Below are 26578 nucleotides of genomic sequence, written 5' to 3'. Positions count from 1 at the left end.
GTTCAAGGTCTCCATTTGCTAGCGTCATGAGCAGACTGCACGCTGACAGGATGACTGAGTTGCTGTACTTTGGAGGGTTGGGGAAGGTGCTGCCAAGGGGAGGGGCCGTGGAACTGCAGAGTTCACCAGGTGAAGGGTGGGCAGGTGAGGAGGGAGGGGCAGAGAACTGCAGAGTTCACCAGGTGAAGGGTGGGCAGGTGAGGAGGGAGGGCCAGAGAACTGCAGAGTTCACCAGGTGAAGGGTGGGCAGGTGAGGAGGGAGGGGCAGAGAACTGCAGAGTTCACCAGGTGAAGGGTGGGCAGGTGAGGAGGGAGGGGCGAGAACTGCAGAGTTCACCAGGTGAAGGGTGGGCAGGTGAGGAGGGAGGGGCGAGAACTGCAAGAGCACAGGTGTGCAACAGCAGCAGGATCTGTGTACTGCTGAGTAACTCAAATGGGAATGTGTCCTTCAAAGGGGATGTGAAGGCTGAGCAGGAAATACAGCGTCAGGTTCAGAAGGATAATGGTGGAATGTCAGGCAGCAAGGCTGATGTGTTTGGAATAGAGTGTCGGAATTTCTTTAATTTGCTTGTGGTTGATCTGGCTCTTAGAGCCCCACTTCCATTCTCGGTGTGCATGTGTTGGCAGAGACTAGGAGGGGTGAGTAGCTGGGGGCAAGGAGTCCCCATCTGGAAGGGCCCTCTGGTCATCCCAGCTGAGCAGCTTCTCCCTGGGGACAGGGCCAAGCTGGGTCCCTGCTGATCCTGCTGCGCTGAGCAGTGCCTGTTTGACCACAGTGACTCTGCTCTCTGCTTAGCTAGCAGGAGCCACTGCCAGCCTGGTGGCTTGCCCTGCTCTCTGCTTCTGCATTTTCATTTGAAAAATGAAGGTAAAGATATTTCGCCATCTCTCTGGTGACTGCGAAGTTTAATTACAGATTAATACAGTGCTGGAAGTTCCTTGGGGCCAGGGAGTTGAATGGGTTTGTTTTAATATCTCCGGAGTCCCGGGAGTGAGTTAGTTAACCCCAGCACCATTTGCTGAGCGTGCTGGGCTCAGGATGGGGGAGCAGGGCTGGGGGTGTGCTTGGCCCACTGAGAGCAGAGAGACCCCTATGATGTGACAGAAGTAGCGTACCGAGTGAATAGAGTCAACAAGCCCACTAAGGACTCAGGCAGGACACCGAGGGGGTGATACTTGTGAATTTTCAAGACCAAAAGGGGCTTCCTGAAGGAGGTGGCGGCAGGACCGGCTGTGACCGGGAGTGGGGAGCGTTCAGTTCCTCCTCGGAGGGCAGGGTAAGAGAGAGGGGAGAGAGCCTGCCTTTGGCATTGGGCAGTGTGGGAAGGAGCAGGTACCGGGAAAGGTGAGCGGCACTGGGAGGGGAGGGGACGAGGTCGGAGAGGACACTTGAGAGGCTGAGCCTGGAAAACCTGCCTCTGGCACAGGGCAAGTCGGTTTGTTTCTAAAGACTGGGCGCAGGTCCTGAGGTCCAGAAGGGGTGAGTGGGGAGGAGTCCCAGGAAGGGAGGACAGATGGCCAAGGGGAGGGTGGGATGCGGGGTAGCAGGGTCCCGCTTGGGCAGGGGGCACGTGGGCAGGGCAGGGCCAGGACTAGGATGAGGTCAATGAGGCGTTCTCCTCGAAAGTGCAAAATTTAAGGAGGTGCCCAAAATCTCGGTAATCAAATAAATATTTTAATATTATTACTGATTTTTTCTGTTTGGGAACCTGAGCCACTGCTTTTACCAGCCTCCTTTCCAGGGACCTCCAAGAGCAAGGCAGCTCTAGACCTTCCAGGCAGAGACAACGTGAGGTGGGGGGGGGGGCTCAAGCTTGGGGGGGGGGGTCTGAGAAGAGACACAGATGAAGGGGAAGAGAGGGCAGGCAAGAAACCGCGGGCCAGACTGCTCACAGAAGTCTATGTCCTGCCACCTTGTGCCCACAGGCCCTTCTCCTCCTGGGGCTGAGCCCCATCTCTGCCTTCCTCCAGGACCAGCACTGCAAGAACCTGCCCCCAACCAGCAACATCTCTGGTGAGTACCCCGCTTCACCCCTGCAGGAGTCCAGGGCAGCACAGCCCCACCACCTGCCCCACCGGGGTCTCCCGGATTCTCACACAGAGCCACACCCTGAGACAGGAATAGCAGAGAGACTTCCTCTCTGGGTCCGAGCAGTCCCTCTCTCCTCGGGGGGACTGCTGTGTTGAGGTGGAGACTGAAACTGTGGTGGGAAAGAGAGCTGTGAATAAGTGACAGCATCTGCCGAGTACACAGGAGGGGCCTGTGGCAAGTGTGCTGAGTCGTTACCTTCCCTGCTTCGGGGGTAGGGACGCGGAAGTCGCCCCGGCCCTTGCTGCTGTGAGAATCAACGGGGCAGGGGCCGAGCTGTGTCCCAGGCATCCGGGACGAGAAAGGCTGCTGTTTTGTGCCGAAGCCTCATAGTGGAGGGGGCTAACTTTGTGCCAGGCGCTGTCGGGGCATCTGAGATATATTAATTACCCTCCTGGGGTCGGTGCTGCAACCCTCATTTTACACACAGGGCAACGGAGCATGGACAAAACAGTAAGTGCTGGAGCCAGATTGGAGCCCAGGCAGCCTGGCTTCCAGATACGACTTCAATACCGTGCTCGATGCTACCAGTGAAAATACCGCATAACTGCAAATATGACTAATATTTGTATAACTTCAGTTATTTTAGTTTTTTACAAAGGGCTTTTGAACAATGGTCTTATTTCGTATTCCACAGAGTTTAGGAAGCATTTGTACAGAGGAGGGAACTTAGGCACAGGAGAGTTGCACGGGAAGGTGAGGGCCCCAGCTCTGCCTCGTCAAGGCCCTGCCTTTTCTAACTTTGGGTGTGACTGCTGAGCCCTCCCCTGGCCCCTTTAATCAGGGTCCTGGGGCTGCTGCTGCTGGCCAGGGGGCCCTGCACCTGAGGGTCTTACGGAGGCTCTTTTATTCTCCTCTTCGAGTATCTCCTCAATTCAATCCAACTCATTAATTAAGCACCTACAATTCATGCCTCTAAAGAGTATACACAGAACATCTATAATGATAAGAACCACTATGGTTCAATTTCCATTACTGCAGGAGATTAGAAAACACTAATGATCTTAATACTAACTTATAAAAATGACACGCTCCCATTTTCATTCCAAATTTAGAAGTCTTTATTACCTCTATGTGGCAGACGCCTTTACTGCAAGCCACTGGGGGAGCAAAGATGGGCTCACAGTCTGATCCGGGAGTCAAGTTCCCTGACACATGTGCCAAGAGGCAGAGCGCAAGGCATGTGCTGGAGCAGGCCCAGTGTGCCAGCAGAGAGGCCAGGCACCAGTTTCTGAAGCTGGGCCTGTGGGGAGAGGAGGCTTCCACAACTCAGACAGCCCTGCTGTCTTCACTAGGGAGGGCCTGGGGCGTGGTGGGGATCGAGCACTGGACTCGGAGAAGGCTGATTGCGTTCCCAGGCTCACGGTGCTACTCAGTCCTGTCCTGGCCGCGGGCAAAGGCAGAGGTAGCCACCGGGATGAGTATGCCCTTGAGCCTCACTTTGCTCAATAGTCAAGCTGGGTTGGGGGGGGGGGGAGGTGACATTTGCCTCAAGGATTTGTTATAATTAAATGCACTAATTTTTATGGTCATATTTCACAAGTATAGAGTGCCACACCACTACTTAGTATTAGTTATTGTCAGTGACATCCACAGGCTTTTAAAATTGCTTACCGTAGAGCTGTGTTAAGGGACAGGTACTTACTTGCCTTGAATTGCTTACTACAGTGCAGGTGACAGGGAAGTTAGATCAGGAGTGGTATGGATCTAGGAAGGCTTCCTGGAGGAGGAAGTTTCAAGGTGCATCTCCAAGAGACTCTGAATGAGGACTGTCAGAGAAAACCCAATACAGGGAGCCAAAGATAGAGTTGACTGAGGACTAGCAAGTAGGTTTGTGGAAGGGGAGGGGTGAAGAGGGAGGAGCAGTAAGTCTGGAGAGATACTGGGAACCTGGAGCATCTGGCTGTAAAGTTGGCTAAGCTGGCTCATGGGGAATGGAGAAGAGAATGTTAGCAGAGAGAGACTGGGAAGGAGGACACCTGCTCAGAGGCTGGGCCTGAGCTGAAGGGCTCTGCCTTCAGCCCCCATGCACTGGGCTCAAGTCAGGCTCCATTAATTTGCATGTGTGTTCAGGAGGTATGACATTCCTGAGCTCTTGCAGGTGTCACCTGTCCTTGGAGGCAATAGGTCATGATGAATGTCATTCATTCCCTGATGGTTTGCACTCTGTTCCATTACCCCCAGCTTAGCCCAGCCTGCCTGGCTTCATGACACACAACCCATCACCTTCTACAGTGGCCTGTGATAGTGCACTATTTGTCTTCTGACGCCAAGACCTACCCAGACCAATGGGCACTGGTAGACAGATGGTGAGGGTGGGGTGGAAGGGCTGGGACAGATGGATGGGCGTCTGGCCGGGGCAGCTGGCACTGAGCTGGAGCCTTTGGGGGGCTTCTCACATGCCAGGAACAGGGAGAAGGTGGGTCCCCAGAGCCATCATATGTCAGATCAGACTCGGGAACTCGTAAAATCATGCCATGAATGTGGCAGTGCCAGAAAGTAATATAATCGTTGACTGATGACACCAGAGACAAAAGGAATTGTATTGTTGACAAGAACCCAGGGTCATCAATTCCCATTCCCTGTCTTAAGGTCATGAATGATAACAATAATTAATGATAGCTAATATTTATCTTATACCCAAGTGTAGGCACCATTTTAAGTGCTCTAATCTCACTCAGTCATCTCAACAGTATAGTCAAAGGGTATTTTTATCCCCATTTTACAGAAGAGGAACCTAAGGCTGAGAGGTTTAATAATTTTCCCAAGCACATACAGTTATTAAGCAGTGACTCTACATTTTGAAGCAAGTGGGCCTGATTCTAGACTTTCCCACCGCCATGCTAGGGGATGCCCAGAGAGCCGTGGTGCCCAGGGTCCAGCGTGGTCAATCATCCTGGGTTGCAGAGTCAGCCCTGCAACTTCCCATACCCATATTGGGTTTGCATATGGCCCCTAATTTTCCTTCAGACATGCCTGGCACTGTGCTAGCTATTAAGAATGCAGAAATGAAGAGCCCACAGACCCACAGGACAGAAAGCCCACCCATTTGTCCTAATGAATCAAACACCATACAAAGGCATCTTCTCTGCTCAAAGGAAGCAGCTCAGCCACAAAATCAGGGGAAGGAAAGGAGGGAAGGAGAGAAGTTCCTCCTGGTTCCCATGGAGGAACCCAGGGTGCCCAGATGGGTACAACCAACTCTGAGGGCCAGCTGCCCCGGCTGGGGCCAGCTGCAGTGCAGCGGGAAGAGCCCCAGGCAGGCATCAAGCACCAGCATCCAAAACCCACTTCTGCCTCTTAGTATCTGTGTGACTTTGGATAGGCAATTTGACTGCTCAGGCCTCAGTTTCCTTATCTGTAAAACAGAATTACCAGCCACACTGGCAGGTGGTATGAACCCAGAGTAGGTGCTATGGAATCCTAATCCTTACCACAGTCTAGGGACAAATAGCGGCTCCCCCGCCCATTCCCACCACCAAACCCAGACCAGCTGTGGGCAGTGTCAGGACTCAGGGCATTGGCTGGTGCCTGGTCTTCGCAGCCAAGAGAGCCATCTGCTCAGTGGCTGGCCCCTGTCTTGGCCGTGGCCTGGTCCTGGCTGTGCCCAGTCCTGTCCTGCCCTCTGTTCTTTGTAGAAGGGGCTCTGGGGAACTGTTCAAGGCAGGAAAGAGAAGGAGAAGAAAGAGGGGGGGACATATTAGGCAAGTCCTAGTGCTGCCACACATAACATTCCATTTAATCTTCCCACTACCTAGCTCAGTGATACTGTGAATGAATGAGTGAGTGAATGGACAATCTGCCGGAGAAGGTACGATGGTGTCATTAAATCAGATGGTATATGTCAAGTGCCTGGCATGTGCCCGCCACACAGTCAGTCCCAGTAAAAATGTTGCTCCCTTCCCCACTGCCTCTTTGACTGTCTATTGGCATAAAATGTGATGTAGTAGAAAGAACACTGGATCAGAGTCAAAATCACGTGGTTGTATGCCTTGGTTCTTTCACTCATTGACTCGTGACCTTGGGCAAGTCACTTACTTCTGTGGCCCTCAGCTTTCTCATCTGTAAAAAGGAAATAATGACATTGCAGGGTGGAAAAGAATCAAAAGAATTATAGGAGCCCTGGCCAGTTGGCTCAGCGGTAGAGTGTCGGTCTGGCCTATGGAAGTCCTGGGCTCATTTCCGGGTCAAGGCACACAGGAGAAGTGCCCATCTGCTTCTCCACCCCTCCCCCTCTCCTTCCTCTCTATCTTTCTCTTCTCCTTCCACATCCGAGGCTCCATTGGAGCAAAGTTGGCTGGGGCACTGAGGACAGCTCCATAGCCTCCGCCTCAGGTGCTAGAATGGCTCCAGCCACAACAGAGCGACGCCCCAGATGGGCAGAGCATTGCCCCTGGTGGGCATGCTGGGTGGATCCCAGTCAGGCGCATGCGAGAGTCTGTCTGACTGCTTTCCCACTTCTAACTTCAGGGAAAATTTAAAAAAAAAAAAAAAAGAATTATAGGAAAAAAAGCTTTGAGAAAGCAGACCATTACCCCTCTTCTCATGGCCAAATACCTCCAGCTACCCCTCCTCCAGGCTCAGCACTATCGACATGGTCCATGACAGATTAAAATTTCAACCCGCTTTCCTCACTCCCCTGACCCCTCCTCCACTCTGTGAAGCCACTCACAGATGCTGTGCTGCGGCACAGAGCCAGGACTTGGCCCCTGGCAGTCGCCTGGCAGTTTCCTCGCGGCTATTAAGCCCCAGTCCAGATTTCTTTCTCTTTCAATTAAACCACTTGGCCTCGAGGCCTCTGCCCCTTGAGCCCTGATTTGCCGAACTCCCTATGAATAGCTTTGATTAGAGAGGAAAACCAGCATTTGGTACAAGTGCTGCTCAGCACTGTCCTGCATCCAGCAGGGAGAGGATGCCAGTGCTGTTCTGTTTCCTGAGAGACTGGGGATAAGCTAAGCTGGAAAGGAGGTGGCAGGTGGGCCCCAGCCAGGGCTTGGCAGCTGCTGATGCCCATACCTAAAGAGGCGGCCCCAGCATTGGTTCATGGTTCTCCTTGGCTTGTCTGTGCATTCTTGTGCCATCCCAGGCTGCTAACTCCCTCCCATCGTGCTGGGCACACTGGATCTCAATAGGACCACTGTGCCAGCCTTATACAAGAGAGGGACATCAAAAGGCGAAAAAAGAAGGGAGAGGCGCCAGGACTATACTCAGCTCAGCCCCCACCCATTGAAGATCAAAAACTCCCCTATCCTCCAGAAGTATTATTGTGGCTTTGACTCTGCCCCAACACACACATACTCCACTCCAAAAAGCTCTTTAATTAAGGGCAAATACTTGGAAGGAGACTTTGACATCCACTTTTTAATTCAGCTGTTTACATCCTTATTTAAGTCACAGGCCCCTTTGAGAACCTAATGAAAGCCAAGGTCCTTTTCCCAAGTAAAATACATGTATAGATAAAATTCTTCATTTAGCCTTAGAGTCTCTATGAACCCTTAAAGCTTCCATGAACTCTGAGATTCTGATCAGATCCAACCACTTCTTTTTTTTTTTTTTTTTTTTTTTTTTTTTTTCTGAAGCTGGAAACGGGGAGAGACAGTCAGACAGACTCCTGCATGCGCCCGACCAGGATCCACCCGGCACGCCCACCAGGGGGCGACGCTCTGCCCACCAGGGGGCGATGCTCTGCCCCTCAGGGGCGTCGCTCTGTTGCAACCAGAGCCACTCTAGCGCCTGGGGCAGAGGCCAAGGAGCCATCCCCAGCGCCCAGGCCATCTTTGCTCCAATGGAGCCTCGGCTGCGGGAGGGGAAGAGAGAGACAGAGAGGAAGGAGAGGGGGAGGGGTGGAGAAGCAGATGGGCGCTTCTCCTGTGTGCCCTGGCCGAGAATCAAACCCGGGACTTCTGCACACCAGGCTGACGCTCTACCACTGAGCCAATCGTCCAGGGCCCAACCACTTCATTTTATTATGAAGACACGAAGGACCAGAGAGGGCAAGTGTCTTGCCTATGGTCACACAGCAAATTAATAACATAGCCCAGTCTGAAGCCAGGGTTCCAGACTCTTGTTCAATGTGCTTTCTACACCCCTGGATGGTGCCTTTCTCCCTTTTCTCCCCATGGTCTCTTTCTCAGTCAGTCTTCTGCTACGGCACAGCACAGACCAGAGTACAAACAGTGTATGTTCAGTAGATGTGGTCATTGGGCCAGCTGGAAGGTGGGTCAACATCAGTCAGCTGTTTCCTTGTTCCTCCCTGAAGGGCCAGAGCAGATGTGGTTTGATTCCAGAGATGTGTGAGGGGTGCTGAGTTAGGAGTCAGCTGGGTCTGTTCCATGCTGTGAAGTCTGAAAACTCCGCTGTGCACCAAGTGATGTGGTGAGAGGTGTCCTCTGCTACAGAGCAGGGGACCTGAAGCAAGTCCAGCCTTCCTCTAAATGCCAGCCAGGACTTCAGCGTTTAACACTACCTCCTGCCATCTCAGAGTGGGTCCCTCTGCTCTGGAACCCACTCTGGCCTCCCAGTGCCACAGCATCAAATTCAGATGTCTTCCCCTGGTGTTTCCCCTGCATGGGATGAGCCAGCTCTGCACTAGGGTCATCACTCCTGTCCTGTCCCCCGTTGGTGTGTGCATGTGTGCCTTTGGGGGAGGTGAGGAGGGCACTGGAGTGGGGATGCTTCTCTGCCTTACCAGCTGTCTCTGCCCCCAGGACTGCAGTGCAACGCATCAGTGGACCTCATTGGCACCTGCTGGCCCCAGAGCCCCGCAGGGCAGCTGGTGGTTCGACCCTGCCCCGCCTATTTCTACGGTGTCCGCTATAATACCACAAGTAAGGGGGTGTGGAGGGTGGACTTGTTGGAGGTGGGAAAAATAATAATGATGATGATAATAATAATAATAATATTACCTCTTGTGGGCACAGCCACCATCTGCCAAAGGCCAACTCTGCTCGGTTGGGCACTCTGGGCTTGTACTGCCATTTCTCACAATACCCCTGGGAGACTCTATGTTTAACTCAACAGTGCTCATTATATAACTAAGGCCTCTGAGGCTCAGAGAGTTCAGGGAACTTGCCCAAGGTCACCAGATGGTAAGAGGTGAAGCTAGACTTGCATCCAGGTTTGTCTGATACTTCCTTCTAAAGTTGACAAGCTGAGTTAGTCAACTTGAGCCTCCAACAACCCCAAAGAGGGAGGGCAGGAGTCATCAGAATAGCCCCAAGTTTTGGATGAGAACCCCGAGCTCAGTGATGTTAGGAGGCCTGCCCAGGGCCCTCCAGACAGGTGGTGGGGACTTGGAGTTTTTGATCTACATCCAGGGGGCTTGGCCTTCCCTGCAGGCCCACAGGTGGGGTAGGGTGGGGGTGAGGGAGGGCTAACCCAGTGTTCAGACACTTGATCCCCATGTAAACACTTTGCTCCCCTGAGGCCCTGAGCCTCCACTTCCAGGCTTTGCAGCTCCTTGCTATGTCACCTGTCACTCTCAGAATTAATTTGCTTTCCCCTGTCAATGACTCAGAGCCCCTTCTTATCAAGAAAGCAACAGCTGCAGGCCAGGGCGCCTGACCTGTGGGGGTCCTGAGTGGGCCCTCAGGGTCTGGTGAACCTGAGCTCGGAGCCCCAAGAGGGTACTCAGGTTGACCACAGACACCAGGTGTGACCTTTAGCATGTTTCCCCCTCTCCTGGGCCCCTGCCCCCTGTCTGAGGATGGAGAGGGCTGGATGGCAGGGCTTCTAAGACTTCCTTTAGCTCAGAGTCTCCCGGTTCCTTCTCCTGCCCCTCTGTCCTTCACCAGCTGGACTAAGGGGGTTCAATTTGGAAGCTACAGCCAAGAAAGGGTTGGAGGGCCCGAGGGAGGCACTGGGACTAGACAGGAGGCTGGAACAGCCAAACCAAGCAGCTTTATATGTCCAGAACCCACGGAAGGAGAAAGACTGGAAGGGGGTGGGAGGATGTGCAGGCAGGAGGAAGGGCAGAAGGAACTAAGAGGAAAGCGTGAGGTGCACAGCCAGCCTCCAAGTTAACAGGGCCCATTTTATAACTGGGAAGTGGAGGCAGAGGCTGTTACCAGCCAAGGTCACAAGGCTTGGAAACAGGGCCACACTGGGGGTCAGAGCCCTCCTACTCCACTCAGAATGCTGTGTGCCTACAGGAAGGAGGGCGTGATGGGAGGAAAGATGGGGGGAGAGATGGGGAGCCCCTCTCCCTCTCAGGCACCAGGTCCTGCCCTTTCACCTCCAAAGTGATTCTCACCCCTAGCCCTACCTGCTCTCCTTCCCCAACGCCACCATCCCTCTCCAAGGCACCTGATCTCTATCCCTGGTTTTGCTTCTGACCTTGTCACCCTCTTGCTCAGAGTCATCTCTTCTGTGGCTCCTCATTGCCTCCATGGTCAAGCCCACACTCCTGAGTGGAGCTGGCCAGGCTCTCTGTGGCTGCAGCCCCACCTAATTATGGCCAGCCCTGGCCACTCCCTGTGGGTTTCCTCCACTCTTGTCCCAGAGGGTGACTTGACATGCCCCCAAGTAAATGTGTCAGAACTTAGTGCCTGGGCATGTGCTACTCAGTTTGTAGTTCCACCTGTAACTGGCTCTCCCTGGGCCTCGCTTGCTCCACCCGCAGGGTGGGTGGGAGGTGTGGGCGGGTGCTCTTTGGCTTCCTCTCTCTTCCCTCGGTGGCCTCAGGAGAGGAGCTGTGGGTGCTGGTCATTGACATGGGGACAGGGCTGCAGATCCCCCTTTCCAGGTGCCCAGTGCCAGAAGGCCGAGGAACACCACCATGCACTGAGCAGACAGTGAGAATCCAGAGTTGCACCTAGTCATTAAGCACTAGTTAATTCATTTACTGATGAGGTGCTGCTAGGACTTCCAGGTCTTCTCCTTAATGCCCTCCTTCTGGCTGCATCTGATCTTCAAAGGGATAGAAAGCATTTCCAAAAATATCTATTTTCCCATGATTCTCCGGGAAGACTGCTCAGCTCAGCAGTCAGAGACAAGGAGGTCGCATCTTCCCTGGCAACGACTCCCTGCTTGTCAGGCCTGTTTTCATTTAGGGTCATCTCCTACTTCCCCCCAAAGCCTGCTTCCTCTCCATGACCTGGCCTGGGAGGGACTCCAGCTCCCAGCCCCACATGTGGGCTGTGGAAGGAGGGCTTGGGCCAAGGGGGTGGCTTTTGTTATCCCCCAAGAACCCCCTTTGATCGGGACAAGTAGCGTATTCTGAATCTTACGCAAGATTATATAACTATAGCTCCAAGACAATAATAATAATAACAACAGCTCACACCACATGCCAGGTAGGGCTCCAAGCACTCAGCATATGTTAACTAAAAATGCTTACTCCACCATTAGGTAGGAGCCGTTGTTAAGATCTTCCCATCTTGGCCTGGCCAGGTGGTAGTGCAGTGGATAGAGCATTGGACTGGGATGCAGAGGACCCAGGTTCAAAACTCTGAGGTTGCCGGCTTGAGCATGGGCTCACCAGCTTGAGCGCGGGGTCGCTGGCTTGAGCAAGGAAGGGGTCACTCACTCTGCTATAGCCCCCCAGTCAAGGCACATATGAGAAAGCAATCAGTGAACAACTAAGGTGCTGCAACAAAGAATCGATGCTTCTCATCTCTCTCCCTTCCTGCCTGTCTATCCCTATCTGTCCCTCTCTCTGTCCCTGTCTCTGTCACACACACACACACACACACACACACACACACACACACACACCTTCCCGTCTTGCAGATAAGGAAGCTGAGAAGTTGTGTGACTTGTCCAGCGTCACATGGTTGGTAAGAGGTGGTGCCAGATTTTGCAATCAGGCTGTCTGGGCGGACACTACTTTGTGCTGCTTCTCGTAAGGTAAAGACCACTGCCCCTAAGTTCCTTTCTTTGCAGACACACTGGAGCAGCCTCCGGTCCCAGACACTTCCCGTCCAGGGCAGAGACACTGGATGCCCTGGTTCCTCGCCTCCCCCAGGCCTCCCTGGGAACCCTGTAACTGAGCCCTCAGCCCCCTGGTAGCTTATTCCTCATTTAGCAATTAGAAGAGAATCAGCAGCATCTTAGCCAGATCTGCCCAAGGGCTCAACTCTGCCTAGACACAGGTCCACTGGCAGGGAAACTGAGCAGAGCTTTCAAAATCCATTTAGCCTCATTTCCCCACTGGCATGCTACGGAGGCGGTGTGAGCAGCCTCTCAACAGAGGGGCTGGGAGCGGAGTTAGAGAGGGGAACATACAGCCTGCAGCTCTGGAGGCCAGGCCATGTCTCCCTATCTCGGGACATCGTGGTAGCATCTCCCCCCGCTGCCCACACCACCATCTCCCTCTTATCCCGATGCTGCCAGCGGAGCAGCTCCCAGGCTGGACAGCCCCTTGGGATCCAGCCGTCCCTCATACACATGAGGGGAGGAGCTCCTCCTGCCCCTCCGTGAGGGTCACTGGGAACCATGGAAAGGCCGGCAGCAGGACAGAGGCGCCAATGGAGATGGTTCAGGACGCAGTTAGTTCTCTCCCCCCAAGTTCTGCCTGGAGTCAGGGCCAGAATGAACTCAAGAGCATTTCTTTAGAGCCACCAACACCAATGCTGGAAGGGGTACAGGGTGGGGCAGGACGACCTTTGCCAGCAAAGGAGAAAAGACTGAAGGTTTGGAGCTCCCTTGGCCCCTTGCCCACTGGGTTTCAGAGCCCTGGTGACCGCTCCCCGGGGGCCCTTTGCGCAGCAGTAGTCATCCCAGAGCCTGGAAGCCAGGCCTCAGACAGGGCTCCTGCCATCTCCTTAGAAGATGACAGGTTCTGGGCTGCAGTCACGCTGATGGCTGCACAGACCCCCACCCCTCCTTGGACCACTCTTCTGTCTTTTTTTCTAAGTGCCATGTGCCAGGCTGTGAGCCAGCTGTAGCAGATCCCAATAATGAGATACTTGTGGCCTGACCTGTGGTGGCATGTGGAACGCTGAGGTTGCTGGTTTGAAACCCTAGGCTTGCCTGGTCAAGGCACATATGGGAAGCAACTACTACGAGCTGATGATGCTTCCCTATTCTCTTTCTCTAAAAATAATATAATAAATAAATAAATAAGATTTGTTATGTGAGACCTACCCACTGTGATGTCCCCAGCACACTCCTGCTACCTGTCATTTTCTGTCCCGGGAAACCTCCACCATGGATGTTCCTAACACATGAGCTGCTGAGGGAAACGCCACCAGGGGGTCCTTCCCCAGCCCCTGCGCTGTGAGCCCCACCCCAAGTGGAGCACTGCCCATGGGAACCTCATCACTGATAGTCAAATGTGAAACCCTGTCATTTCATAGTGCCACGTGAGCTGTCACCGCATACCCTTTTAGGGTACCATGCCCAGCCTCAGGAGTGAGAAGTGACTCATTAGATCTCACCATTCTTTTTTTGCTATCACATGGGACCCCAAAATGAGAGACTTCTCAGAAGGGAACCCACCGCATAATCTGCCATCACGTAAGGGCTTGCAGGGAAACAGCCCAGTGAACTGGTCTAGGCTACCCAAGGGCCAGTCTCGTGGGCATGATCGTGCCAGCATGTGTGGGCAGAGGGAGCATGGCCCCGCGGTCAGGCGTTGGAACCAGTGGGCAGAAAGAGGCAGGAAGAGGGGTAATAGGGAAGCTCCTCTCCCCACCTTCTCTCAGCAATCAGGCCCCTGTGCTGGCCCAGATGGGTGGATGGATGGACAGACAACTGGACAGACGGATGCCAAGGTTTCTGTTTGGGAGAGGAACCGCGAGTCACTCTGCCTCTCTCTCCTTTTTTCAGACAACGGCTACAGGAAGTGCCTGGCCAATGGCAGCTGGGCGGCCCGTGTGAACTACTCAGAGTGCCAGGAGATCCTCAGTGAGGAGGTGAGGCTGCACACGGCCACCTGTGTCGAGGGGTGGTCAGGGCCCCCAGCCCGAGTTCGGGCCTGCTACGTGGCCAGTGGCTGGTCAGGGTCAGTGAGCCAGAGCTCATGTAACCACGAGGGAGGGTTTGCCAGGTGGGCATTGGGTAGGCTGACAGCAATGAACTGGGTCCTCCTCCCTTCCTTCCTTCCTTCTTCCTACCTGCGCTCACTGGGACAGGTTCTCATCCATTTTCCACCTCACCCACCTGAGCCCCCAGCCAGGGGGCTATACCAGAATTGGGGGTGGGGTAGGGACAGTACAATTTGAAAAAACCCTTCTAGAGAGTCTTTTAAATAGTCAAATGCTTTTGAGAAGATACTGCTTACACATAATACAGAATTCAAAGGTTTTTAAAGATGGGAATACAAAGAATGTCTCCATCTCAACTCAGCTGCTGGGTTCCCACCCCAGTGGCAACCATCTTGCCAATTTCTTAAGTGTTCTTCCAGAGACAGTCTCTGCATACTCAAGTAATTAGGTACATATATTGTTTTCTGTTTTTTACCTAAACATTGCATATTATACACCCTGTCTGACCCTTTGCTTTTTCCACATAATTATCCTCCTGGCAGTATCCTGGTACAGGAAGAGCAGCTCCATTCTTTTTCACATTTGCATGATATCACGTCGTGCGGATGGACTGTAATTTATTTACCCAGTTCTGAGTCTCAGTCTTTGGTTATCACCAACAGTAGTGCAATGAATAATCTTTTAAAGTTGACGTTTGGCAGATGCACAGGTCTAGTCTCTTCCTGGTGCTGCTGCTCTGCCCCCCTCGTCCCCTCCCCTACATCTCACCCACCCCTTCAGTGTGGGTGCTGAGGAAGGTGGGGGTCATGGAGTTGGAAGCCTGGGGCAGAAGGAAGGATGCCCAAGCTGTCTGAGAAATGGCAGGCTTCTGGCTTGTAGAACAGAGAGGGGCTCGTCCAAGCAGTCCTAGGAATTCCTGTGCCTGAAAGGTCTAAATTGGACAGGACCTCAGAGACATTTTGTCCCATCTTGATCTGCCTGGGAATAAGAATCACCCACAGCACTTGCTCAAATACAGGTTCCGGGTCTATACCCAGCACTCTTTAAATGAAATTCTCCAAAGAGGACCTGGGAACCTGCCCCAGGGGGGTGGACGTGGCCTTCTGATGGGGAAAGAATGAGAAAGTCAGACCTGATCCAACCCTTTCAGCTTACAGGTGGGGAGACTGAAGCCCAGAAGGGGGAAGGGACTCACACAAGGTTACACACAGGGAGTGAGTCCGAGCCTGGAGCCTGGGCTTTGGAATCCAGGCTACCCTTTGCCCACCGCAGGCGCTTGGTGTGAGACGAAGTTGATGATGGGAGAGCAACCTGCCCCACCTAGCACCCTACCCAGTCCTGAGTGCTTTGATTAGCCCCTCCCCCAGGCTGCCTGGCCTCAGATCACTGAGATATTGGAGTTCTGCTGTCCCCTTTCAGAACCTCCAAAAATAGGGCAAAGCGCGGCCTCAAAGAATGACCCATTCTCTAGTGGCACTGCCTTGGTAGGGTGAGAGACTTGGGTTGCAGGGCAAGAGGCTTCTGGCATCTCAGAACACACAGGCCGGACGCGTGGTCTACCCTCGGCTGGGGTGGGTGGGTGTGGCTCCCTGAGGACCTTACCTGAACAAAGACAGCCCCCAGGTTGCTAAGCACCCACACTGTGAGCCAGCCTGGGAGTGCTGGGGTTGGGGAGGAGGGTGCCCCATGCATTGCGGCAGGGAGGTAGGGTTCTAGGTCCAGAAACATAGTTGAAACAGAAGAGATGGGCTTGGGTGGGCAAGTAGACCAATCATTGGGTTGGGAACCCCAGCCTGAACAGAGGTGTGGGAGGATGGGAAATGGGGCTCATGCTCAGAAAGGCAGGTCAGTGTTGTCGGAGACTGTTAGGAGCACAAGTGATACTGAATGAGGGGTGGTACTGGGGTGGTATGGGGGCTGCACGGCTAAGGCAAGAAGTTTTCAGCCCCTCCATCACACCCTCCGTGTGTTCTGACCATCCTGCTGGGTCGCAGAGCCTAAGGCAGGCGACGTATCTACAAATGGATGTGTCTCCAGCTGGAGGTCAGGTCGCCAGCCTTCTGCCATAGGACAGACAGCGCTCCCCCACCCAGAGGGACAAACAGCAGTCCACTTCCTGAACATCAGCAAAGCTGGAGATGCCGGCTGCTCCTGGCCTCCCTCCCTGCCTTGGAGCCTCTTGAGTGTCTTTGGAAGTTCAAGGTTCACCCAGATCTCTCCTGCTCTGATTCAAGCCCCTTCTTTCTAGTTGGCTGGTGGGGGACCTCAGCAGCCCTTCTTCCGCCCAGCGCCCTTCAGAAACTCAAGGGCAGACGTCAGCTGCCCGCAGCCTTCTCTCCTCCTCGACCTGTCACCCCCTCCCTTTGGGACTTTCCCTCTCTCCTCCAGCCAGGTTTGGGTAAAAAGGAGGATTAGGGAGCATCAGCTCCTCATCAGCCTCCTCTCTGGCGTTCTATCGGGAGCTGCACAGCTTTGGAGGCACACGATTTGGGGGTTGGATTCTGGTTCCAGCACATGTGCTGAGTCCCAGCTTCCTGGTCTGTCTGTAAAGGGACCGGAAGTTATACAGCCTCTGCCTCCCGGTGGAGGGGGAGCGGAATCTGCCTGTGTCTCGGCCTGTGGAGGGTGCCACCCCTGCGTGTCATCTCACTTGAAGTCCTGAAGGTTGCAGCGTACACCCATGGGGTGGGAGGTCACTGATGAAGAGAGCAAACACGGGCACCCTTTTCTCTGGTTTCTGACTCAGTGGGGCTGCCACCCACATATCTCCACCCCAGCCTGCCCGGCCTGGCTTTGTCACCTGCCCCTTTCTCTAGCAGCCTCTGCCGGCCCAGTACTCCGGATAATCAGCTAATTTACTTAGTGAAAACGCCATCCCCGCTGCCAGCCCCCAGCCCTGCCAGGCCCCTCCCCACTCCCAGGACTCCCTGTTTCCTCTGGAGCTGCTGGGAAAAGGAGCATCTCCAATGGACTGAGCACCCGGTCGGTTTCTCCGCTCTGGGCCCTGGATAAGCCCTAATTAAGCACCAGTGCCCGGAGGACCACAGATAATGGATTGGCAGGCCAGCTGACTTATGAGGGCACCCAGAGGCCAGGCTGAGGAGGAGACCTGCCCATCATCCTCACTACCAGGGGACAAGCCCCCATTGGGGAGCTTGGCTTATGCATGGCCCAGCCCTCCAGGATGGCACTGACCCCCCAGCGCCACCCTGCACTGGCGCCCGTCCCATATCAGCACACCTACACACTGTCTCCTTCCAGGGCAGTGACACACCCTCTGCCCCAGACTCTCCCCCACCTCCCATGACACATCCCCTTCTCCCCACCCCCCACACTCTGCTGAACACCAGGCGCGGGAGCCTCTGCACACCTTAGTAAGACATGAATGGGACTCTGGGGGTGTGGGCTTATGGGCCAGGGTTCACTACTCACAGGGTGGGTGTTTGGACCAGAACTTCTAATGCTGAGGATTTGATCTGGGCTTGCTAAAATAAAGCAATGGGCCAGGGCCGGGGCTTAAGATTCTGCATTTCTTAATATTCGTGCGATCTAGACAATGCGGATGTTGCTAGTCTGAGGACCACACTTAGAAGAGTCAGGGGCCAGGTGAGGGAGAAGCTCAGGACACCAAGTGAGGGAGAGGAAGGGCCGGGGGCCTTGGCAGGGCCGGGAGACCGGGCAGGGAGAACTCATTGCGCCATCCTGACAAGGCGTCGGGAGAGGAAGTCTGACAGTGCTGCCATCTGGGACAAGGAGCATCTTGCAGAGTCTGGTCACAACTGGCTGGACACTACTTACTGGATTCTCATCATTGAGGGTACAGCAAAGTGGCTGCTGCCCAGTGCCACACTGTGCCACCTTTCTCAGGTGACTGCAGGTCTCAGGCCTCCAAACTGGAGAGGGACAGAGAGCTGGCCAGACCCAGGGACCGGCTGTGTCCATTTGTTTTCCAGCATCCCAGCGGCTTTGTAGTTACTGGTGGCTTTCTCTCAGAATGTCACTGACTATCTCTTGGCTGTCATTAAGGTCTCTTGGAGTGTCGCTGGGTGTCTCTTAGGATGTTGCTGACAGTCCTTTTGGGTGTCATAGACCACCTGTCAGGGTGTTGCTGACCATGCCAGGGTTTCTCCGGCCATCTCTTGAGCGTGGCTGGCTGTCTCTCCTGGTGATGCTGGTCGTCTCTTGAGATAACACAGCCATCTGTCCAACAGTCTTCTCAGGCTCTCTGCACTGTGACCTCCAGCCCCCCCTCCCCCCAAGCTGGCTTGTTCCTTCTCAGATTGCATCAACCTAATGTGGCGGCTGAGAGACAGGGCCGGACCGGCCTGGGCCTCTGACCCAGAAGCCACGCAGTCGCCCTCTAATGGCCTGCTTCTCCCCTTTCAGCCTCAGTGGAGAAACCGCCCCCATCCTCCCGATGGAAGCTCAGGACAGAGAGCGCTTCTGTTTTCCATCCCTGCTTGGCCCCCAAGAAATGCACCGTGGGGACAGGGGATGGAGAATCTTTAAGACCAAGCACTACTGGATTCTCACTGCGGCTGGATGGCTTGGGCCAATTATGTAGCCTCTTCAACGGGACAAACAGGGACAGAGGACAGTCTCAGAGGGCAGTTGTGAGAAAGAAAAGCAGTGACATCTGTAAAGCTCCTGGTGCTGTGCCCAGCATACAGTAGGTGCTTAATAAATGACTCCTCTCATTCTAAACCAAACCACACTGGCACAGCCTGCTGCGGGGTCAAGGCAGGGGCAGAGGACTGCAGGCGGTGGTGACAGGGCTCACTACCTGGGCCTGTGGCGAAGCCAGGACCTTGCACCATTCTGGCCTGCCAGGCCTTGTTATCACCCAGGGGCTTCACAGTGTGGGTTTGTGGAAAATTTAATGAAAGGTAGTTAACTGCCAGTTCCAGTCAGGCTGGATGTGTGCCTCCTGCCAGGTGCCCAGAGACCCTCCCTGTTTGCGCGGCCCCCTTCCCTCTCTGCCTCTCTCGCCTGCCTCCATTTACCCCTCGCTGGGTCTCCACCTTTCCCGGTCTGAGCCGCTAATGTGGCTTCCTGTCGTGTTTCTGAAGCCTCTGCCAGGAAAACCGGCCCTTTGAGCAGTGCCTCCGAGGCCCAAGACCTTGGAGGCTCCGCAATGAGGATGCCCCTTCCGAAGGGGTGGGAGGGGGCCCGGGGAGGGCAGGGGAAGGAGGGCTTGGCCCGGTGCCCTTAGATCCCTTTAGTTCCCCTGCAGTGAGTTAGATCCCCACTGCAGGGGAACATCCCCTGGGTGAGTGAGTTTGGGTCTCAGTTTTCTCACCTGGAAGATGGAGAGGGCTGGGCTTGAGCCCTCGGGACCATCACTATATGACATGAATTAAGTAATAACATTAAGGATTTTATTATAGTCCTGGGACAGGATCCCCTTCACTTCGAGCAGATCCCCTGGGCCAGGCGTAGGACCTAGAAAGGGCATTATAGAACCTGAGGGATCTTGTGTGGTTTCTGATGATTCTGTGGCTGCTAATCCACAGCAGCTCTTCACCCTGCTGTTAGGGCCAGGCTTCTGCTATAGCAGGGGTGCTTGGGGGTGATTGAGAAGTGGTGGTGCCTCCCAGAGATGGGGGGCGCAAGGGAGTCCTGGAGGGCTGGTGTCTGCACCCACCAGGGCCAGAGCGTTCGAACAGAATGGAAATGTGAGTGTCAGCACACCTGCGAGCCGTGCACACGCGTTTGTGCATGCAGCATGGGGAACCTGTGTGATGTGGAGGGCCAGGTTACGGACATTTGTCCAGCAGCACAGAGCAGTGGACAGACAGAGCGTGGGGTTCGGGGACAGACAGACAGGGAATCACAGTCTCGATTACACAGTGCTGCTCCAGGGCAATGCATGACACATGGGGGCTCAGGAAGGGACTAACTATTGTTGGTATTGCCCGCTCTGTCCCAGCCACCGACGGGGCTGTTCTCACATGTCCAGTGGGCGCAGGGGTGGGGCTGTGCCGAAGCCTCACCTCTGCCCTTCTCTCCGGCCTCAGAAAAAGAGCAAGGTGCACTACCACATCGCTGTCATCATCAACTACCTGGGCCACTGCATCTCCCTGCTGGCCCTGCTGGTGGCCTTTGTCCTCTTTCTGCGGCTCAGGTGAGAAGCCCAGCACTGTTCCTGGACCCAGAGCAGGGTGGGGAGGTCAGATGCAGGGGCCTGCTGGGAAGGGAAGTGCTGCCTCCTCACCTCAGTGGGACATGCTGACAGATATAGAGTCCCAGGTCTCTTGGACTCTGTGGCAGCGTCCCTTCTGTCCCCCTGCCTCGTAACTGCTGGGGGGGGGGCACCCAAAGCATCAGGGTGGAAAGCTGGAGGGAGGTGTCCCACTCGGAGGCCTTGTGTGTTTTCTGACCCTCAAACTTGGAGCCACAGGGAAGGTAGGAGTATCCATGGGAAAGGGGCAGCCTCTGGTCCTGGAGCATTGGACGTGGCAGGTTCTGCCCCAGAGCTTAGGGCTGGGCAGGTCACAGGTAGGAAGGGCCCTGTGTGACTTAGCCAGTCAGCCCCGCTCTGAGGTTCAGTTTCCTCATCTATACATCTGGGCCGGAGCGTACTGGTGGCCTGTCCCTCATCCTCTCTCTCTTCCCCTTGCCCCCATCACCCACCTGCCCTGCTGCCCCAGGAGCATCCGGTGCCTCAGAAACATCATCCACTGGAACCTCATCTCAGCCTTCATTCTGCGCAACGCCACGTGGTTCGTGGTCCAGCTCACCATGAACCCCGAAGTGCACCAGAGCAATGTGGTACGTCCTGGGAGGGCAGGTCCGGGGCAGAGGAGAGGTCCACGTGGAGCTGGACATTGGGGCCCACGGAACAGGAGCGGCTCCTGGGGAGCACCCTGTCCTGCCGACGGGAGACCCCAGGCCCAGGGTGCGGAGCTGCCGCCGCCTCTGCCTGTCCCTGGCTCACTGTCATCTCTGGTGGGGGTGGGGGGCAGGGCTGGTGCAGGTTGGTGACAGCCGCCTACAACTACTTCCACGTGACCAACTTCTTCTGGATGTTTGGGGAGGGCTGCTACCTGCACACAGCCATCGTGCTCACGTATTCCACCGACCGGCTGCGCAAGTGGATGTTCATCTGCATCGGCTGGGGTGAGCGGGCCAGCCCCTGCCTGCCGCCTGCCCGCCTGTGCTGCCCTCTCCTTAACCCGACACTGGCCAGCTGGCTGCAGGGCCAGGTTAGGGTGGTGGGGTGTGCACCACAGCCCTCTGCCCCAACTTGGGCAAGTGGGTCCCAGCTCCATTTTGAGGACCTTGTCTGCCTGTAGTCCCTGGGCTGCACTGGGGTCCTTGGACCCTGCACCCCCAAACCCCACTGACTGGCTCTATGACAGTCGGTCTCTTCCCCAGGTGTGCCTTTCCCCATCATCGTGGCCTGGGCCATTGGCAAGCTATACTACGACAATGAGAAGTAAGTTGTCTCTCTCTGTTCACTGTCCTCAGGGCCCCTGAGCCCCAGGTCCAGGCTATTAGCCCCACTCTACCTGATGCTCTGCAAGGATCCTCAGCCATGTCACCTCCCCTGGAGCCATATCACTCCTCCCCCCCCCCCCAGAGCCAGACTGTCCAGGGTCTGAGTCATAGCTCCATTACTAAGGAGCTATATGACCTTGGGCTACTTACTACAGTGTGCCTCAATTTCCTCGTCTGTAAAGTGGGCATCCTAATAAAAGTGGTGGGTAGACCCTGGCCGGTTGGCTCAGTGATAGAGCATAGGTCTGTTGTGCAGGAGTCCCGGGTTCAATTCCCAGCCAGGGCACACAGAAGAAGCGCCCATCTGCTTCTCCACCCCTCCCCCTCTCCTTCCTCTCTGTCTCTCTCTTCCCCTCCCGCAGCTGAGGCTCCATTGGAGCAAGGTTGGCCCAGGCGCTGAGGATGGCTCCATGGCCTCTGCCTCAGGCACTAGAATGGCTCTGGTTGTAACAGAGCAACAGCCCAGATGGGCAGAGCATCGCCCCCTAGTGGGCATGCTGGGTGGATCCCAGTCGGGTGCATGCGGGAGTCTGACTGCCTCCCCATTTCTAACTTCAGGAAAAAAAAAAAAGTGGTGGGTATAACATAAGTTAATCTATATTAAGCATTTAGAATAGTACCTGGCACACATTAGATGCTGTACAAATGTTCTCTATTAATTTGAAGACTTGTTTTAACAAAAGACTCCATGGACTTAATAGATAATAATCCAGACGATCTCAGAGACCCCTTCTAGCTCTGCAACCTGAGGTGCCTTATTAAATGGATTCAGGTGTTCCCAGTTGCTTCTGAAAATTAGACTTCCTCTGCTGTGGTTCCAAGCCTTGGTTCACATTAGAATCACCCAGGAAGGCCCCGGCTGGTTGGCTCAGTGGATGTGGGCCTGGTATATGGATGTCCCAGGTTTGATAACCAGTCAAGACACACAAGAGAAGCCACCATCTGCTTCTCTGCCTCCCCGTCATCCTCCCTCTCCTTGTACCCCTCTTGCAGCCAGTGGCTCAAGCTTCGGCTACAGACACTGAGGAGAGCTCAGTTGGTCCAAGCGAGTCAGCCTCAGGTGCTAAAAATAGCTCAGTTGATTCGATCATTGTCCCAAGACGAGGTTTGCCAGGTGGAGCCTAGTCGGGGTGCATGCAGGAGTATGTCTCACTATCTCCCCTTCTCTCACTTAAAAAAAAAAAAAAAAGAATCACCCAAGAAACTTTAAAAAGTACCAATGTCTAGGCTTGACCTCCAGGCTTGGATATAATTGGTCCAAAGTGTGGGCTCAGCACTGGGATTTTTTTAACTGCCCAAGTGACTCTACTGTGCAGTTTCCAGAACCACTGGGATAGAAGCAGAAAAAGAACAAAGCTAGGGGTTGTGCCAAGATCTTCCCCACCAAAGTGGTTTCAGGAATTGCTGTCTGACTGGGGTCCCAGGCAGCCTCCATTAGTGACAGTTCCTCCCCACTATCACAGAGAGAAGGGCCGCCACCACAACCTTTCTGGGTTGGACAAGGAGCCTAGAAAATTATGTTTATATTTCTCAGAGTGATCCTTTCTGACTCAGGGTTATCTTTCCTGACTCTGTGTTTGCACCGCCTGTGGGGTAGGGGCCCGTCTGGGGGCGGAGGTTAGGGAGTGGGAGGGGGCAACTGACAGATACCACTGCAGGCCTGGGTCCCTGAGCCCTAGGGCCTAGGCCAGGGGTCTCAAACTCAACTCAGCATGTGGGCCGCAGAGCAAGATCACAGCCGTTTGGCGGGCTGCACTAGGTCTACAAAAGGCAACTGTTACACAACACTTTTCTCACTGCAGTTGAAAACAAAAAAAAATCAGTACAACAAGCACAAACGTACATGCAGTTTACTCAGTGTCACAAAACGACCAGAAACTGTAGTTCGCATCACAACTGCTGTTAACTAAGCTAATATCTAGCTAGGATGCTAGAGAAATGAAAAATACAAGTAGGCCCCTAGGCTTACTTAATTTTATCCAAAATATTTTGAACTTCGTGGATTAGTCTGCGGGCCGCACAAAATTGTTCGGTGGGCCGCATGCGGCCCGCAGGCCGCGAGTTTGAGACCCCTGGCCTAGGCGATGGTGCCTGTGCCTGTGCCTGTGCCTGTGGGTGTGAGTACAAGGAAGAAGAGGCAGAGCAACTTTCCCAAGCTGGCCAGTGTGCACATCTTGGAGAGAAAAGAATCCCGAGCTGGAGTTGGGCTGAGTGACTCTGGGGCCCCACCTTGTGGTAAGATGCTGACACTGCATCAGAAGGGATCCAGACTCAAGGCCAAGAACTGGAGTTGACTCCAGACAGTTCACGTTTGGTCTGCACATTATTTTTTGAAAACTTGAATTTGTTACCAGTCTTTAAAAAGTCAAGATTTTCCATCTAAAAATCTCAGTTCTGGTTTATGGAAGCACCATGAGATATAGGCACTGCGTGACCACAGGGCCATCCACCCTCCAGGCACAAGGAGGTGGGACTTCCCTTGTATCCCACCCCTGGACATTCCCCAGACCTTCCTAGAGCTTGCTGGAGGGAGCTCAGGAAAATGCAAAGGAAGTCTGTCTCCTGCGACCAGTGGATCCTATGGCACCTCTGCCTCAAGGTTGCTCACGTTGCAACTGAACAGATTCAGAGATTGCTAGCTGTTGAGTGCACACAATGAGGGGGGCAAGATAAGGCACCCCCAGTGGGCATATGCCAGAGCCACGGGGGGGCTGAGGGAAACAATGGGGTGTCGGGCCCACACCTGTTCCATTCAGTGGTCCTTCCCATTATCTCCCTGCTACACTGCCTGCTTCCAGCTTTACATCTAATGATAGAGGATGCTGTCCATTCTGCAGATAGAATAACTGAGGGACTGTGGTGGGATCAAATGGCTTGATCTTTTGCCAAGGTTGGAAGTAGGGCACCCAGAGCCTGGTTTCCGGCCCAGTCCTGCCCTGGCCAAGCGCTGCCCCACCCCCATGCCACTGAACTGAACCCAGGTGACCCTCTCTTCTTACCTCCCATCTGTGGCCTTCCAGGTGCTGGTTTGGCAAAAGGCCTGGCGTTTACACTGACTACATCTACCAGGGCCCCATGATCTTGGTCCTGCTGGTAAGAACCTGGGTGAGAGAGGCACAGTGGGGAGGGGCAGTCAGGGCCTACTGTAGACCCAAAGGATCCCTCTGCCTAGAATGTTCGATTGCTAATGAAGGTGGGGGGAGAGCAGCGGGGGGACCATGACCAGACCTGAGATAGCTGAGTCCCTGACCTGTCCACTCACCCCCCGACATCTTGCACACACACATGGCCACCCATCTCATCGTGTGCTCAATTGCAGATCAATTTTATCTTCCTTTTCAATATCGTCCGCATCCTCATGACCAAACTTCGGGCGTCCACCACATCTGAGACCATTCAGTACAGGTAGCCAGTCCTGTATCCCCAGCCCCTGGGGGCTCCAGAGATCCAGCCTCCAGCCCAGGGTCTCCCCCAGGCCTGGCAGTCCCTCCTGAAACCCCAGCTCCCCAGGACCTGCCACCCCCTCCCCCAGCCCCCTCCAGGGTGGGCTGTGACTCTGGGCGCACCCACCCCTGCACCCCAGGAAGGCTGTGAAGGCCACTCTGGTGCTGCTTCCCCTCCTGGGCATCACATACATGCTGTTCTTCGTGAACCCCGGGGAGGACGAGGTCTCCCAGGTCGTCTTCATCTACTTCAACTCCTTCCTGGAGTCCTTCCAGGTACGTCATGACGCCTTCCCATCATGACGCCTTCCCATCATGCGGTCCTGGCCACCTGGTACCTCCAGACAGGGGCACTCTCCCAGGCAGGGGCCTGGAGGTGCAGGAGGCTGGGGAGGGGAGGGGCTGCCCGGAAAGTGGGTGGGGCCACACCTCCCTGTCCCTTTACCTACCTTCTCCCTCCACCCCAGGGTTTCTTCGTGTCTGTGTTCTACTGTTTCCTCAATAGCGAGGTAAGGACCCTGGGCTGGGACTCAGGGTGGCAGGAGGCCTGTTGGGACCAGAGGTGGTCTGTAGCCTCCCTAGCCATGCCCCCGCATGCTGGCCCTCCTCCCTGCCCCCAGGTTCCTCTAGGGATGTGCTGGGAGCCCCAAGCGGGTCAGTGCCACCTGCCCACGCTGCTTCTGCGTGGCAAGGCTACCCCTTTGCTCTAGCACGCATCTGACATGGTGGAGGGGGCAGAGTGGGGCCTTGGACTCATCAGTGTGTCTGTGAAAGGGGTTGTTGAAAACCACGAAGCTGAGCCCTGGGGCAAAGGATGCGAGTGGATTGAGGGTAGGGGTCCCTCGTGGCAAAGGGACCATTTGGGTGGATTGGAAAAAGGCACCCCTTCCACAGGACACTTGAGAAAACTGTCCCAACAAATATGCAGATCGGCAATGTTACGATGATGTTTGTTCCTACGTGGTGCCCGTACGCCTCGCACCTGTGCGCTGCTCACCTGTATATCTGCTTGCCTGTACAACTGCCCGTTGCAGCCCTCGGGTAGGGAATGGTGTCCTGTGACTGGGCTCAAACATTGTGGTCTGCTCTGTGCCCACAGGTCCGCTCTGCTGTCAGGAAGAGGTGGCACCGATGGCAGGACAATCACTCGATCCGTGCCCGGGTGGCCCGCGCCATGTCCATCCCCACCTCCCCGACCCGTGTCAGCTTTCACAGCATCAAGCAGTCCTCAGCGGTCTGAGCCGGGGCGTCGTGGAGTAGCCCCCGAGATCTCTGGTGGGGAAGATGGTTGCCAGGCTCAGCCGGCTGCCGTGTCTGTGGAGGGGACCCGCTCCTTCCCATACCCTGTACCTTCAGGAGTGGTGGCACTGAGACCTGGGAGGCCCCTCCCTGACCCCCGGTTGAGCAGGAGCTCTGGCCTCTGAGAGCAGCCACATTATGGCCCACGGGACAAATGGAACATAACTTATAGGACTGGGCTGGGTCCAGGGCCTCTGGCTGCCCCTTGCCCCAGGCCTCCCTGGGGAATGGAGTGAGAATGGGGAGTCCGAAAATCTAAAGGATCACATGGTCCCTCTAAGAGGTGTCCTCCCAGAGCACAAAGTGGCCAGTGGACTAGA

The 26578-nt window shown here is 54.9% G+C and overlaps 1 protein-coding gene across 1 annotated transcript in view; it reads left to right on the top strand.

Annotated features, from left to right (window-relative positions):
• The window catches only part of CRHR1 (corticotropin releasing hormone receptor 1), a 44768-nt gene extending 18482 nt beyond the window's left edge, over nucleotides 1-26286 (top strand). Inside the window, exons 2-13 of the mRNA XM_066262707.1 lie at nucleotides 1927-2014; nucleotides 8797-8916; nucleotides 13859-13944; nucleotides 20034-20140; nucleotides 20667-20787; nucleotides 20982-21135; nucleotides 21394-21454; nucleotides 24537-24609; nucleotides 24836-24921; nucleotides 25100-25235; nucleotides 25427-25468; nucleotides 26059-26286. Of these exons, the coding sequence (XP_066118804.1) occupies nucleotides 1927-2014; nucleotides 8797-8916; nucleotides 13859-13944; nucleotides 20034-20140; nucleotides 20667-20787; nucleotides 20982-21135; nucleotides 21394-21454; nucleotides 24537-24609; nucleotides 24836-24921; nucleotides 25100-25235; nucleotides 25427-25468; nucleotides 26059-26199 (1215 nt within the window). The 3' untranslated portion in view covers nucleotides 26200-26286. The remainder of the gene's footprint in view (nucleotides 1-1926; nucleotides 2015-8796; nucleotides 8917-13858; nucleotides 13945-20033; nucleotides 20141-20666; nucleotides 20788-20981; nucleotides 21136-21393; nucleotides 21455-24536; nucleotides 24610-24835; nucleotides 24922-25099; nucleotides 25236-25426; nucleotides 25469-26058) is intronic.
• Nucleotides 26287-26578: the final 292 nt, after the last annotated feature.

The sequence above is a fragment of the Saccopteryx bilineata genome, chromosome 2 (assembly GCF_036850765.1).
Source record: "Saccopteryx bilineata isolate mSacBil1 chromosome 2, mSacBil1_pri_phased_curated, whole genome shotgun sequence".
Classification (NCBI taxonomy): domain Eukaryota; kingdom Metazoa; phylum Chordata; class Mammalia; order Chiroptera; family Emballonuridae; genus Saccopteryx; species Saccopteryx bilineata.
The sequence above is the reverse complement of the archived record's forward strand: the minus strand, read 5'-3'. Positions and strand labels throughout refer to the sequence as shown.